This window comes from Pseudophryne corroboree, chromosome 5 (genome assembly GCF_028390025.1).
Source record: "Pseudophryne corroboree isolate aPseCor3 chromosome 5, aPseCor3.hap2, whole genome shotgun sequence".
Classification (NCBI taxonomy): Eukaryota; Metazoa; Chordata; class Amphibia; order Anura; family Myobatrachidae; genus Pseudophryne; species Pseudophryne corroboree.
This window is the reverse complement of record NC_086448.1, coordinates 305,661,884-305,679,341: the sequence shown is the minus strand read 5'-3', so window position 1 is coordinate 305,679,341 and position 17,458 is coordinate 305,661,884. Positions and strand designations below refer to the sequence as shown.

Sequence of the window (17,458 nt, the reverse complement as noted above, 5' to 3'; positions counted from 1 at the left end):
GTTAAGTAAAACACACTTATATATTCAGTGCATATTCACAACAGCAAGGCATAGAATATAGGGATGGGAAACTAATGTAACAAATGCTAGAGGCTCAGCGATGAATCAGTATAATTCAATTAGTCAGAAGATGGATATGAAAATAAGGAATACAGAACAGGAAACAGATCTTTTACATTCTATGATTATTTACAGCGATATGCCCAAAGAAATCTGTTTTCAGTACTTGGTATACAAATCTAATTTGTCATGTCTTCCATTATATTTACCTCAAAAAACATAGTTAAATTGATTTGGCAGCAAAATGAGCCGAGCACCTAATAACAATTCAATAACACTTAATTGTATTTTCTATAACACTTAATTGTATTATCATCTTAGTGAAATCAGTTGAAAGATTCCCTTTTTTGGCCGTATATCTAGTCATTTTCTGACCACACTAACAGAATCCAATACTAAACATAGAAACATAGAATTTGACGGCAGATAAGAACCACTTGGCCCATCTAGTCTGCCCTTTTTTTTTTTTTTACCACCAGAAGAGATCAGTCATTGGCTTAGGCTTTAACAGCCACCTTTCATTCCATCTGTCCACTTAATTGATGGTACAGTGGTTAGCATTGTTGTCTAAAAGTATGCAACAGTGTGCTATATATGTGAAGTGAAAATGTACCCTAGTGTGGTTGAAGGGGATTTTGGGGGTTATTTATCAAAGGTAAAAGAGATAAAATTGTGAGAGATAAAGTACTAACCAATCTGCCTCTAATTTACATTTTACAGGCTATGGGGTAAATTTACTAAGATTCGTAATTTCCGAAAAAAGGTCAAAGTTCAATCACGAATGACATCGACAGTGTAAAACGGCAACTTTTTGAATTGATTACGATGGATTTACTAAGCTGTCGTATTCGGGTTTTTCTTTTCTTCCGATGTCGATGTCATTCGTGGTTTTTTACCTATTTTTACGGCAGTGATTAGCAAAACACTGCCGACTTTTTTTACAATCAATCTCGGCCGGATCTGTGTGATCCGTGCTGGGGTTTATTTTTTTTTTTTAAATTAAACACTGTAAAATAATAAAAAAAATTGCGTGGGGTCCCCCCTCCTAAGCATAACCAGCCTCGGGCTCTTTGAGCCGATCCTGGTTGCAGAAATATGGGGAAAAAAATGACAGGGGTTCCCCCATATTTAAGCAACCAGCATCGGGCTCTGCGCCTGGTCCTGGTCCCAAAAATACGGGGGACAAAAAGAGTAGGGGTCCCCCGTATTTTTAAAACCAGCACCGGGCTCCACTAGCTGGACAGATAATGCCACAGCCGGGGGTCACTTTTATATAGTGCCCTGCGGCCGTGGCATCAAAAATCCAACTAGTCACTCCTGGCCGGGGTACCCTGGGGGAGTGGGGACCCCTTCAATCAAGGGGTCCCCCCCCCCAGCCACCCAAGGGCCAGGGGTGAAGCCCGAGGCTGTCCCCCCCCATCCAATGGGCTGCGGATGGGGAGGCTGATAGCCTTTGTTATAAAAGAAAAGATATTGTTTTTAGTAGCAGTACTACAAGGCCCAGCAAGCCTCCCCCGCATGCTGGTACTTGGAGAACCACAAGTACCAGCATGCGACGGAAAAACGGGCCCGCTGGTACCTGTAGTACTACTACTAAAAAAATACCCAAAAAAAGACAAGACACACACACCGTGAAAGTATAATTTTATTACATACATACACACATACATACATACTTACCTTAAGTTCCCACGCAGGTCGGTCCTCTTCTCCAGTAGAATCCAAGGGGTACCTGTTGAAGAAATTATACTCACGAGATCCAGGGGTCCAGGCTCCTCGGGAAATCCAGGGGTAATCCACGTACTTGCATAAAATAAGAAAACGGAAAGCCGAGCCACGAACTGAAAGGGGCCCCATGTTTTCACATGGGACTCCTTTCCACGAATGCCAGAAACCCACTCTGACTGATGTCTAAGTGGGTTTCTTCAGCCAATCAGGGAGAGCCACGTTGTAGCACTCTCCTGATCGGCTGTGTGCTCCTGTACTGAGTGACAGGCGGCACACGGCAGTGTTACAATGTAGCGCCTATGCGCTCCATTGTAACCAATGCTGGGAACTTTCTGCCCTGCGGTTGACCTAAAGTGACGTCACCGCTGAGCAGAAAGTTCCCAGCATTGGTTACAATGGAGCGCATAGGCGCTACATTGTAACACTGCCGTGTGCCGCCTGTCACTCAGTACAGGAGCACACAGCCGATCAGGAGAGTGCTACAACGTGGCACTCCCTGATTGGCTGAAGAAACCCACTTAGACATCAGTCAGAGTGGGTTTCTGGCATTCGTGGAAAGGAGTCCCATGTGAAAACATGGGGCCCCTTTCAGTTCGTGGCTCGGCTTTCCGTTTTCTTATTTTATGCAAGTACGTGGATTACCCCTGGATTTCCCGAGGAGCCTGGACCCCTGGATCTCGTGAGTATAATTTCTTCAACAGGTACCCCTTGGATTCTACTGGAGAAGAGGACCGACCTGCGTGGGAACTTAAGGTAAGTATGTATGTATGTATGTATGTGTGTATGTATGTAATAAAATTATACTTTCACGGTGTGTGTGTCTTGTCTTTTTTTGGGTATTTTTTTAGTAGTAGTACTACAGGTACCAGCGGGCCCGTTTTTCCGTCGCATGCTGGTACTTGTGGTTCTCCAAGTACCAGCATGCGGGGGAGGCTTGCTGGGCCTTGTAGTACTGCTACTAAAAACAATATCTTTTCTTTTACAACAAAGGCTATCAGCCTCCCCATCCGCAGCCCATTGGATGGGGGGGGACAGCCTCGGGCTTCACCCCTGGCCCTTGGGTGGCTGGGGGGGGGGGACCCCTTGATTGAAGGGGTCCCCACTCCCCCAGGGTACCCCGGCCAGGAGTGACTAGTTGGATTTTTGATGCCACGGCCGCAGGGCACTATATAAAAGTGACCCCCGGCTGTGGCATTATCTGTCCAGCTAGTGGAGCCCGGTGCTGGTTTTAAAAATACGGGGGACCCCTACTCTTTTTGTCCCCCGTATTTTTGGGACCAGGACCAGGCGCAGAGCCCGATGCTGGTTGCTTAAATATGGGGGAACCCCTGTCATTTTTTTCCCCATATTTCTGCAACCAGGATCGGCTCAAAGAGCCCGAGGCTGGTTATGCTTAGGAGGGGGGACCCCACGCAATTTTTTTTGAAAAAATAAGCACTTTCCCACCCCTTCCCACTGATATACATGCACGGATCTCATGGATCCGTGCATGCCTATCCAATCACGAATAAAAAAAGCAGGTCTGTTTTTTTTTAGCACTTTTTTACGAGTTGTAATTTTTCACGGCAGTGTTTGTTCTTTTTTTGCTTTGCACTTCTTAGTAAATGACCGAGATTCATACTTAAACAGCCGCGTTTTGACCGATGGTGTATTCATTCGTAATTTTTTACCTGAACTTGCAAAAAATTACGAATGCCCTCATCACTGCCGTGATTAGTGCTTAGTAAATTACCGAGATGACACTTTGATGAAAAAACGGCATCTCGGTCAAAATCGGGAGCTTAGTAAATTTCCCCCTATGTGTTTGAAAAATGACAGTTAGGAGCTGATTGGTTGGTACTTTAGATCTACTAATTTTATCTATTGCCAAGCTTTGTCTGCAAGCTCCAGGGGGACAGGGACTGGTATGAGAGGGAGACATTCTTTGGTCTGTGCATAATTGGTGGCATGGTATAACTAAACATTGATAATAATGCTCTGGCCAAATTGGACAATGATTCTGCCTTACTGCTCAGGTTTAGTGTGCGGATAGGCATTCATTATTTTACAACAATTTGGATAACCTGTGTACTTTAAAATGTTAGTCTAAATATATAATTATAGTAAGTATGATTTCTTTAAGAAATAGACACTTTTTCCAAGGTTATCAGTGACGTGCGGTGGGATGAGGCAGAGCCTTTCCTGTCATACTAACATACACGCCAGAGTTTTTACTGTATAAAGCATAGGAAAAATACAAAGAATACATTAGAAATATCTTCTTTGTATTATTCTCATCATTTTTATAGTCAAAATTCTGGAGTAAAAAGTCTATGGTAAGTGATGCAGTGACTCCCCTGCCTATCATCTTTTTCACACATCTCTGATAAAAACTCACCAAATGTCCAGCAGTATATACTGCTGCACCTGTGTATAAAGCCCACATGAACCCGTTAGCTTATATATTGTGTGTAAATCTGGCTCTGGTACTAGCCATTTACCTCACTGCACGTTCCTGAGGTTATAACCAACAATATGGTACTAAATATGTATAGCTGAAATAGCAAGATAAAGTATCTGTGACTGTAGTAGTGACTTTGTGTAACTTCAGATGTGCGTGTAAGTGAAATGACAGACACAGCGTAGAAAATGTAATACAGTAAGGGTAAACCAGCTGATGCTTAGTGTAGTGTTTCCAATGTGACTCCAGGTGTATTTGTAAAGGGTACTGGCTTCCACCCTCCGCTGTCTGTTGTCTGACAATTGTAGCACTTTTGCGATTAACTAAGGGCTGATTCTGAGATGGAAGCAAAGCAAATAAAGCAAGTCACTTTGCTCCTGGACAACACATGCTGCAATGCAAGAGCTGCTTCTACATGTAACCACAAATGCTGGACAACTTTTGTTCAATGAAATTTCGATTTGAGTATGGACACACCCTCTTACATCTAAATCGCTCCCCCGCACCTGCAGTGCAACATGGTTTTGCTGGGAAGTAGTTACAATACTGCTAGTTGGGATCCCTCACGTCACAATGCCGATGTTAGAATCCCAACTAGCGGTGAAATACCGACACTGGAATCCCATTGCCACAGGCTTTTCTACCTCTATGGATGTCCACGACAGGGAGAATATAACCTGTGGCGAGCGCAGCGAGCCAACGTGCCTGCAGCATGGCGAGCGCGCAAGGGATTTGCTAGCTCTCGCCCTGCTGCCGGCATACCGGTGGCCGGGATCCTGCTGTTGGTATACCTTTTCATACCGATCCCATTTTGCCAAAGTGGAACGTGACCCTTTACACCCAAATGAGAACCAGCATGCATGTGTGGGCATTATGTTAATTAGTGCCTGTGGACTACACATAGCTAAAGGAAAAAGACATTGCTAAAGGAAAAAGACATTAACCATACAAGGCACATGTCTATTGACAGGATGCATTCTCATGCTCACAAAATGACCACCTGTATCCAGGTGAAATACATTATAGGATATGCAGACAGCAAGGAGATACATTTTAACTCCAATTTTGTAATTTTCTTATACATAATATAAAGTAAATGCATATTTGAAAGGGAAAGTTATTAGAATTCGGGAAGAATTATTAGGATCTAGATAGTGCAAGTTAATAAGATGAAAACTAACACACTTGCATCCATTATCATGATAAACACCAACAAAAACAGGAATCCATTTATCCCTAATACATTCTGCTTGGAAAGCTGTAGGAAATGCATATCACTATCAGCGAGGGATAACTTTGCCACAGGTTCGGACTGGGCAATAGGATTACCATACATCACTTTTCCAGCATCTGCAGTAAAGTAAAAATGGCAGTGCTCTGACATAGCACACTATCAGAAAGACACAATGCCGGGCTGCAATATAATATTCTGAATAGATGCTGTGTGCAGTATGATGAATGAGTCTTCTAATTCTTTCAGATAACACTGAAGACAAGTGATACATTTTTGCAGAATACTTTTCCGATTTCCTATAAATGTTGCCATTTAATAAAACTACACTTTGTTAAAATCTCTCTTTCCTATCCGCCAGTTTCCCTAACTATTGTTACACTGCCAAAGTGCCTGAAACATTTTGTCTCTTTTTGAATTGAGACATCCCCATTGGTGGCTGACTGATACTCCTGCTACAAGCTGCATCATGTAGAAAAATACGGGGTTATGCAGATCACACTGCACAAACCAGTCATTGTTAACATTACTGCAGTGCATACCTCCCAATACAACACTTTCCAGGGGGGACAGAATGCTTTGTTCCTGGACTTCCCTCTTAATGTATAATATCACCTGTGGTGAAACACCTTTCTTATAAAGTAACTAGTTCAACTCAGGTGACGGCAATCATACATTAAGGGGGAAATACAGTAGTAGAGCATTTTGTCCCTACTGGAAAGGGTCATAGTTGGAAGGGGGAGATGTGTGCTGAGCGATCTACCACAGACCACTCAGCACACATCTCCCCCCCCCCCCCCCCCTGCCCATCACTCAGCGCGTTGTGTGCTGAGCGAGGGGGGGGGGGGGGTGACGACGGGGGGGGGGGGGCGCTCATTTCACCCAGCGGTGATTTCACTAGATTTGGCGTGCATGCATCCCAAATCTAGATCCGGCGATAGCAAAGCGCGGGACTGCGCATCGCTGTCGCTGGCTCCCTACATACGGAGAGATCCGTGCTTTATTTCTAAACAATCTAGTCAGATTGCTTAGAATTTAAGCATGGATCTCTCTGTATGTACCCCCCTTTACTGTGATGATTAGATCTAGAGAGGGGTATGTTGGACATAATCCAATTATATTACATATTATTTTATATATGCACACACACACACGTGGATAAAGCTATTATTTAATTACACAAACAGAGAGGGAGTTTGATCAGGTGATTGCAATTTTCTTACATAAGGATAAAGGCCTTCACTGATGTAGCAATCAAAGGATTAAACTGACACACCCTTTACTTTATATTAGGTTTTATAACACATATTACATTCATAGGTATATATCAAAGACTTTATTTTGTTGATGTTTAATAATGAGAAGGGCTAAATCTTTCTACTCTAAGCAAGTTAACTGATTTCACTGTTTGGCCTTATACCAATATTATTATGTGATGAATTAATAATCTCTTCACCATGTACAATCAGCTCGAGTAGCCCTCCATGGTGCTTCCTGTTGCGTTGAACATAAAGATTGAAATAATTCTGCAAGTTGCATGTATCCTCCACGTTTAACCTGCATTGTATATAACTGGTAATAACTGGTAATAATTGTGCTGCATGGCCATGTGATCACTATAAGGATGTAGAAACCTTTTTTAAAATATTGTTTTAACTGCATTTTGTTCCATCCGATACATATTAAAAGGAACAAAGATCTAGTGGTTGGCAATATAGTGTCCATATTTTACCGGAATTGGGATTGAAAAATTATCAATCCCGGGATTCCCAGAATACCTGGGATTGGCTGCTTTTCAATGTGTCCAGCCCAGATAACTCACCGAAATCTGGACGGGAGGGAGGGTAGGATACTTCCTGTGAGATCTGGCGGGCAGTGCAGGGCGCGGTGAGGTCTGGCGGGTGGGGATCGCGGGCGGCTGGCTATGCAGCATGACCTCTGACTTCACGTCATGCTGCGCAGTGCGCCCAGCTGGAGCCAGGGGGAGATGAGCAGGGGGAGCCGGGCATTGTCTGAACCTCCTGAGGATGCTCAATGCTGCCTGGCATGTAAAAACTAAGTTGGTGGCCAATCCCGAAATCCCCAGGATTGGAAGCTCCAATCCTGGGATTGAATCCCGGCCAATTTTAGGCCGGGATCCTGCCGATCCCGGGATTGGCCACCTTTGTTGTCAACATTAGCTGAACTGCCATTTACAGGCAAGACCTCTATTGTCTATTGAAACTAAGTGGTCACCTATAGCACCAATGGTCAGTGGGCATCTTAAACACATAATGTCACTCATCAAGTTTTCTTAATAACCCGGCAGCATCTTCACACTGAGCTGCAGATATGGGAGATAAGCAAACATCAAAAGCCCAGTGCAACACAGTGGAGTACTTGATGATCTAATGGTGAAACAACCTTCAATGCCTAGATATGGGGGAGTTCCCAAGAAGCCTTTCTATGTTACACATTGGAGACACACTGGATTGATTGAATATACGGAGAAGCAGCTTCCTATGGGGTCTATTCATGAAGAAGTGAAAGGAGTAGAGAACTGAGTCAGTGGAGAAGTTTCCTATGGCAAAAAATAGTTAACTTTGAAGGACCGTTTTCTTCCGTTTCCGGTGTTTGGGAGTAAATGGCCGATTGTCGTTTACTCCCACACATTACCAGGTTTATTTTCTTACCAGCCAGCTTGTTGGATGGTTGGACAGAAATGGGGGCAGATTTGTTTAGGATGCAAAACACACGCCTGATGCAAGCAAACAGGATAAGTGATGCTTTGTTCCTGTAAGTGTGTTTTTTTGTTTTGTTTTTTTTTTTCATTTCAAAATGATGGGAGCTCTAGAAATATGTCTAAATGTATAGGAACTAGTGAGGTCCAACTGGCAAGGGGTGGTTAATGAAGGCAATGAAATGATAGCTGGAAGCATAATACTATGCCTAATTAAGAACATTAAGACATCTTTGCTCTTCATCAGTGGCCCAAACCTGCATCTAATCCTGTAATGTGGAGTATCCATGGTAACATGCTTTTGTTCTAAAAACACAATGGTAGAAGACTGAAGTCTGGCACAATGAAAATTATTAACTGTGATCTTTAAATACAGGCTCTGTTGTAACTTGCGTTTTGCAAGTTATTTTCTCTCTGTTCTGTGAGTGCTCATCATAAGGACTAAAAAGTGAGCTCTTATTATAGGAACATCAATCTTCAGTATAAAGATACAGGAGACTTTGTTAGAGAGTGCATATTGCAAATGTTTCAGCACCTGATACAAAGGATAGTCTATGCCAGTGGTTCTCAAACTCGGTCCTCAGGACCCCACACGGTTCACGTTTTCCATGTCACCCGGCAGCTGCACTGTGTATCACCAACTGTCACATTTAAAAAATCTACAGGTGACCTGCAAAACATGAACCGTGTGGGGTACTGAGGACCGAGTTTGAGAACCTGTGGTCTATGCTAATGAGTTAACATTTGCTGTGACCTACAATATAATATTCAGTTTTGGGTGCAAATCTAATAAGCTATACCCTACACCAAAAGATTGAGTCCATTGTTCACAATGTTAGTAAGACTCCTGACATTTGGCATGTGCCAGGTACTGAGGGGCAGATTTATTAAGCTCGGTGAAGTGATAAAGTGGAAGGTTATAAAGGACCAGCCAGTCAGCTCCTAACTGTCATTTTTCAAACCCAGCCTGTGACATGGTAGTTAGGATCTGATTGGCTGGTTCTTTATCACCTTCCACTTTATCACTTCACCGAGCTTAATAAATCTGCCCCTCAATGCTCACTCTGCATTGGCAATGTGCTGTCTGTGGTCAATAAGTTTCTTATGTATAAATAAAGGATAATAATAATAATAATAATAATATTTTTATGAAACAATTGTGTGCAATTTATAAGAGGAGGGGAAGGCAGAAAGTACAGGAGTGAGGAGGTCTATCTGGCAGCTGGGAGTCTATTATTAACTTGTATATATAAGGCACACAAAGTGTCTGCAATGCTGTATAGGGTAACAAATAGTAGCAGATCTTAAGTACAATATACAACAGGTAACTACTGCATAAATGCATAGCAAAGTACCAAACATTATAATAACACAACGGACAGGGACGGAAGAAAAACAAGGGCAAGGGTAGGGCAACTCCCTGAAGTAAGCAGGAGCATGCCATAGCGAGTAGTGGGTGGGGATCAATACAGTACTTAATGACTCTGTACGCAACGTATGGGCGAGCAACACAGTTCAGATGATTAGCCTGATGAGTACAGTGGTACACAAGACTGATCTGATGAAGCGTCGGAGTATTTAGAAGATGTCAGGGATGACGGTGTATATGTTATCATAAATTTTGATTTGGTTAACCTATATTTGCTTAGGTTTTTGTCATAAAGTACTGATCCTTACTATTACCTAGTGAGACCAAATTCACTGAGCATATGATGGCAGTTTTATGTGCGCAATTAAATATCTTATTCCAACATCAGCTGAATCGTCGCTGCCAAACTGGTGCTGTTTAGTGGAAGGATAAATAATATGTATCCTTGCTATCAAATTTATAATGTTGGGAACCCCACTGTATAAAATAACTTGATGGCAGAATGTCTAATGGACTGCTATTTATGCAAACAGAAAAGGACAAAAATTTTACTTTGTGGGTGGTCATGTGAAACAGCCAACTGGTTATATTAAGGTAACATTTTTCTGCATTGTATTCAGGGAATAGAATAGCACTGTAACACTGGTTTGTCTGTTTATGCATGTTAAGACTACTGGATGTAAACAGTGTATACAGAGTTAATGCATATATGCTCTGTGCTGATATTGTATTCACAGTGTTTTCAAATGAGCACTTTCCTATGAAAACACTGTCAGCGAACCACAGCAAAGTACATTATAGCCTCCAAATAACCTTAACAACAACTGACATTACCTAAGTCACAGATAACAAAGTTATTCTTTCACTTCTTACAGAAAACCTTGAGCAATCATTCTAAAGTACAGAACGTGTTATTTAAGTACTTTTAGTCTGCACTGTTAATATTGGCAGGATCACGGTGGTCGGTCTCATCAATAATTCATTAGCTTCATAATTAGAGCAGCTTGGATACAAAAGATACTGGGAAATCTTTAATTAATAGTTAATTTGTCTCCCTTTCAGTCTTGTTGGCAGCCGGTAATCACTTGAAAAGGACAAATGTGTAGTAACCCATAGCAACTATTTAGTAATAACATTAAGTCCAGTACAAGCTGGGGCTTATTCACATGAACGTATCTGTTCCTTGCATGATCCTACTGTATGCAACACAACTTTGGTACTGTCTGTACAGATAAAGAATACTACCTTATCTGATTCGTAGATTCTACATACAGAGTACAATGGATTACACATAAAACAAATATGCAAATTCCTTTAAGTTATGAAAGCATATGTTTAGCTGCTAAATATTACTGTACATGTGCACAACCTAAATCATTATTTGTCATCATTATTATTTAAATAACTAAAGGTGTGAAGTGATATGCAGCAACAAATCAGTATATAACGTATAGCACAGTTAAATTATACAATTAGTAAGATATGTTTTGTACAGAGGCATACAACTAGAGAAATGCGTCTGCTACCAGACAAATGATGGAAGCTGCTGATAAGGGAGCCATGGCAGGCCTTTGCAGTGTGAGACCTGTGTAGTAGCCCAGGGCATAGTGCAGGTCTCTCCAACTCTTTTGTGAAACTACACACCACTGCTTTCCTTGCCACAGTTTTTGCATTCCCTAACAGCAAAAGTGTGGCAGGGCATGCTGGGACTGGTAGTTCCACAATAGCTGGAGAGTCACTGTTTGGCCAATGCTGGCACAGTGACATAAGGCGTGATATGTGTACATATACAGAGACACCAATTACTTTTGAGCACTTAGCTGCGGCAGCATACACTCATTTGGACACATTATGGAGGCGTCTTTGCCTTTTTTGGCCTGTAACCAATGCACCAGCAGATTGACCTACTGACAAATGGGAACATTTGAGGTAGCAGCAGGGGACCACCTAGCAATTGCATAATGCACTTTACAAAAATGAAAATGAGATCTGGAGCCACAAAATGGGATTTCCACACCTAGAACATTCAGTGGTCTCCATCAGGAAGGCTGCTCCACTATTACCTAATCTAATTAACATAGATTCTTATGAAACATCACATTTTCTTTATCCCTAGGAATAGCCACCAACATGAAAAAATGAACACTGTGTTACAGTACTTTTATACAGAACCTGTGTAGAGGGGCCATCCCACTTGACATAGTACAGTATGTTGCAGTAAGGAATGTGCTATGCTGCAGGGCACATTCAGACTAGTTTACTCTCTGTCTCTGGTACATCCTTGAATAGTGATCACATCAGTCTATAGCAGACAATCTCAACCTCGGTCCTCAAGGCACACTAACAGTGCAGGTTTTAGTGATATCCAGGGTTCAGCACAGATGGTTAAATCAAAATAACTTTGGTACTAATGAAGTCATCTGTTCTCAACATGGATATCACTAAAACCTGGACTGTTAAGTAGGGTACACACTGAGTGATATATCAATAGAAACGCTGAAATATTACGAGCCCGATATGTCTATGAAGTAAATCGTTCACAGACATATCGTGTTTGCCCAGCGGCAAAGCTGATGGCCCATATATCTACGGATATATCGGTGCATCTGGCTGTGTGTAAGAACTAGTGCACTTGCTGCAGGGAACACCCGTGATGACATATTGGGCAGTATGGATGATGTAATGGTTAGCATTACTGCATCACAGCACTGAAATCATGGGTTCGATTCCCACCATGATCCGAACTATGCAGAGTTTGTATATTCTAACCATGCTTGCGTGGATTTCCTCATACAGCCCAAAAATATACTGGCTCCTGACAAAAATTAACGCTAGTGTAAGTGTGTTCATATGTAAAATATGGCAACAGTGCTACAATACTTGTTCAGTTATTGCCATCTCACTATGATGATAAAAGATCAAATACATTGAAAAAAGCCTTATTCGTAATACAATACTGCTTCATTTATTTAATGTGGAGATATAACCCAAACCTGGACTTTCAGTTTCTCTGTGCTTGAGTCTGCAGCTTATTCAGACTTGTATGTTGAAATGGTGGAACTGACCTTGACCTACAGTACCAACACTGGCAATAAAGTATTGCAGACTGGAGCACAGTGATCATGTTAGGAGTGTATCTACCATAGGTGCAGGCACTGGTACAGGGATTATCTGTCCTGTGTGGTACAAACTGCATGCTGCTTATGTTATGAGAACAAAAGCTGGTAGTGACAACCTGATAACTTCACAGTGCAGCCCAGTCCTGTGTTTTTTCTAGATTTTTGTTTTGTTTTACAAAGACATGAGTCATGTTTTGTTGTTGTTATTATTATTATTATTATTATTATTATTATTATTTATATCATCCCATGGGGCAAATACAAGCAGTCTAATTACTGATAGGGCATAATCCCCATGAAAGACCAGTAACATAGGACAGGTGGGAGCAGAGTACAAGGGTAATACAAACAAAAGTTCTCAAGAAGATAAAAGTAAAGTCTACCAAAGATTGTCCAAGCTATATATAAAATATACTGTTCTCCTGCATACTGTATATACTTTGTCAACAGGGTATTGTACATAAGTGTGGGAAAGAAAAGCACACTAGCGAAGAGGACCTGCTTGTGACAGCTTACATCTTATTTTACTGAGGTTTACCTGCCATGTAAGGTTTTACATCTACTACAAATTAACACAGTCCAAGTAAAAACAAGAGAACAAAATACAAATAATGCAAAACAGCCCTATACTGACATATTATTTACTGTATATACAATGTCCCAGAAATTATTCAATAATTTGATATATATTCAATGTCCCAGAAATGATTCGCACTGCTTTGTTCCTGAACCAGTACAAAGAGAAGCTTAAATCAACCCTTGGAAAATATAAGGGAAGCAGGTAGGAACATGTAAGCCTGGAACGTGAGTTTAGCAATCAGAGGTGTGTTTCCTGCTAGTACGTTTAAAACATGCAAAGTCACGGAAGGGCTATGTTGGAGCTTTGCAAGCTACTAGTGCACACATAGGTAGGGTATTACAGACTTGCTCAGCCCCTGGCCTTCAGCCAAGCTTCTACTGGCAAAGTTCAAGACTCTCAGGAGTGCCAGACAATAAAGGGAGAAAGAAAGAGATCCTTACGTAACTGAGAACCAATAACAGGTTAGCTGGTCTCATTAAATGGTTAACTTATACGTTCTTATTGACTCGCTTTTGGGTCTGTGTCTAAAACCTACATATTGTTTTTATTTTTTAAAAGTCTTTTCACACACGTGTTCTTATCTATTAATGTAAGAAAAAGATATACTCCTACCTGAAATATGTATCGGACACAAAGGGTTAATCACTTTCCCTAAGAGAGTTTTTTTCACAATTGCCAACACAGGATATTCTGCACTGATATGTAAAGTCTAAGGCCATTCCTCCACAAAGCAGGTGAAAAAATAACTGAACAGTTCAACACATAACAGTTACCAGATGCCCAGCACATTACCTATCATTCCATGCCAGTCATACAGTAACTTTCACAGCGCTTATGTGGAGGATTTCACATTCACTGCAAATTCTAAATGTTATCACAATAGGTGTATACATACAATATACAAGAAGCACATGTTAAACACCTAGTATACAGGGATAAAGTTAACCATCAAGAACTGATAAAAGACTGTAACAATTATTTGTTTTAAGAGGAATATCTAGAAGACAAATAAATGCAGTCTTATACAATAAGAAACTGTATACTTATCTTCTATGAGTGGGATGCTGCCTGCTGCCCTATAATTTAGTTTGAACGGGGTATCCTATAGCAGTACTGTGCAATACATTGTAACCCTTTCAAGTCTCAGATAAAATATCTCTTTTAAACTAGACTATGCTAGTAGAGTGTATAATGTGTGCTCTCAAGGCACTGTAATAAACACCAGTAGTACTGTACTTGGAAATAAAGCAGGTCTTACCCATCAACTAATGCAGTAATACCCACCAATGTGTTGTTATTATTATCATCTGTAATAATTAGGTGGCACAAATAAAGCCACTGGATATAATTATGATGCTACATTTCAGTATTTATGTCCATATACATGGGTGTAAATTGGACGGACAGGTAAGTCCGTAATCCTGCAGGTAATAATACAAACCAGCTGTCCAGACCCCATAATCATTATTAAATACACAGAACACGCGCATCCTTGAGTTCACTGGATTAAGGATATATGTAGAATATACAAGTACACTAGATGATGGGTACATGTGTAAACAACAGACACCACATACCTTGTGTTTGTGTGCTTGTGTGTGTGTGTGTGTGTGTGTCTATCTATCATCTATCTATCTATCTATCTATCTATCTATCTATCTATCTATCTATCTATCTATATATAAATAATATACACACACAATAGAATGGGAGCACATTACTGTGTAATAGTAAAATTGAGACAAGCATCCACTAAGGAAACCTTAATACCATGTAATGCCTCCTAGACAAAGTAGTGCCAGTAATTCATTTGTATGGTCCCTTACAACTGGAAAGTTTATAGACTAGACTGTAAGGACAAACGATCACCACCTCCTGACCCCGGTAATCTAAGCGCAGGTCAGTATAGGGACACGTGCTGGGGAAAGTACATACACATAGGTACATAGGTATACAGGTACACATACACAGGTATATACACAGATCACACGTCCTTACCGGTCTTCTCTTCCTGGGAATTACACGGCTGCTGGAGGATGATGAGGAGGTAGGAGATCAGGAGCAGGGAAGCCTCTCGGAGTGTCAGGTCCCGTCCACATGCATTCATTCTCATTTTCAAGCCGTCTCAGATAAAACAGAAAACTCAGACTCCCCCCAAGGTGTGTTCTCCCTTTTCTTGTGTTCCTTATACCCAACACCTTCTAGTTAAATGAGTTAATAAACAAAGAAAAAAAAATCCAAGCCTTCACTGTGCCGGGTAGTGTACAATCAAATCCATAGTATACATCCCAGTAACTGTAAGTCTACAATCCATCAAATCTTGTGCTGGAAAGTAGTGATAAGCCTTCCTGGTAATATCCTCCCTAATCACTGGGATAGAAGAAACGGGTCTGGGGAGCGAGAACAGCTTTTTATTTCCACGGCAGAGTCCAGGAGTTGCAAAACTTTTGACAGTGTCAGCCAGGTCTGTGTCTCCCAGTCTATGCACAATACGAGGAGACTCAGGCATGCCTGGCCTGTGATGTCACAGAGAGGTGTGTCCCATTCCACTACCCCTTCCCAAATCCTCCCTCCCGACTGGAACAGCGATCCTAATATACTGTACTACAGTACGGCTGTCAGCACTGCCACCTTATGGTCACTGGAGAATGCCTGGAAATCCCTCATTGTTCTTTTATATCCCTCACTGACAGGTCATTGCGATCTCACTTTCCAAGTACTACTGCACAGCGTGTGCAATACAATGCATTATTAGGAGATACAGTAATGCATCAGAAAAGCAAAGTATTACTGAGATATTTACAATGCAGAAGTGTTGTAACAAACCTGTCTGTAGGTGGATACTGTAATATTCTGCTTATAACTGTAATTATTTTCTACTGCCACTCACTGTGCCTGCCCTTCTCCATCTTCATAATATCCACGATTTGTATCTGCAGTTCTCTACTTCCAGTTGCATGTGTTGTGGGCACCTGTTTGGATTAGACTGCCAGTTTATATCTAAGTGATGAATTACCAGTTTCGGACTGGGGCATGAAGGGCCCACCGGGGGAATGCAGTGATAGGGGCCCATACTTAAGGGTGTGGCCAACCTACAAGGGTGTGTGGCCAGCCTTCACAGAGGCTTGAAAATAAGATTTTACTTACCGGTAAATCTATTTCTCGTAGTCCGTAGTGGATGCTGGGGACTCCGTAAGGACCATGGGGAATAGACGGGCTCCGCAGGAGACATGGGCACTTTAAGAAAGAATTTAGTTTCTGGTGTGCTCTGGCTCCTCCCTCTATGTCCCTCCTCCAGACCTCAGTTAGAGAAACTGTGCCCGGAAGAGCTGACAGTACAAGGAAAGGATTTTGGTAATCCAGGGCAAGATACATACCAGCCACACCAATCACACCGTATAACTTGTGATAAACTTACCCAGTCAACAGTTACCCAGTATGAACAACAACAGAGCATCAGTTCAACCCTGATGCAACAATAACATAGCCCTTATTGCAGCAATAACTATATACAAGTATTGCAGAAGAAGTCCGCACTTGGGACGGGCGCCCAGCATCCACTACGGACTATGAGAAATAGATTTACCGGTAAGTAAAATCTTATTTTCTCTAACGTCCTAGTGGATGCTGGGGACTCCGTAAGGACTGTGGGGATTATACCAAAGCTCCGAAATGGGCGGGAGAGTGCGGATGACTCTGCAGCACTGATTGAGCAAACACAAGGTCCTCCTCAGCCAGGGTATAAAACTTATAGAACTTTGCAAAAGTGTTTGAACCTGACTAAGTAGCCGCTTGGCACAGCTGTAATGCCGAGACCCCTCGGGCAGCCGCCCAAGAAGAGCCCACCTTCCTAGTGGAATGGGCCTTAACTGATTTTGGCAGCGGCAATCCAGCCGCAGAATGAGCCTGCTGAATCGTGTTACAGATCCAGCGAGCAATAGTTTGCTTTGAAGCAGGCGCCCCAAGCTTGTTGGAAGCATACAGGATAAACAAAGATTCTGTTTTCCTGACCCTAGCCGTTCTGGCAACATAAACCTTCAAAGCCCTGACCACATCAAGTAACTCGGAATCCTCCAAATCAGTAGTAGCCACAGGCACCACAATAGGTTGGTTTATATAAAAGGATGAAACCACTTTCGGCATAAATTGTGGGCGGGTCCGCAATTCTGCTCTATCCGCATGGAAAACCAGATAGGGGCTTTTATGTGACAA

At 41.8% G+C, this 17,458-nt stretch overlaps 1 protein-coding gene across 1 annotated transcript in view; it reads right to left on the bottom strand.

Moving 5' to 3' along the window:
• EGFR (epidermal growth factor receptor) overlaps positions 1–15,747 on the bottom strand; it is a 278,948-nt gene extending 263,201 nt beyond the window's left edge. The window contains exon 1 of the mRNA XM_063922449.1: positions 15,245–15,747. Within this exon, the coding sequence (XP_063778519.1) occupies positions 15,245–15,359 (115 nt within the window). The 5' untranslated portion in view covers positions 15,360–15,747. The remainder of the gene's footprint in view (positions 1–15,244) is intronic.
• Between the last annotated feature and the right edge of the window lie 1,711 nt (positions 15,748–17,458).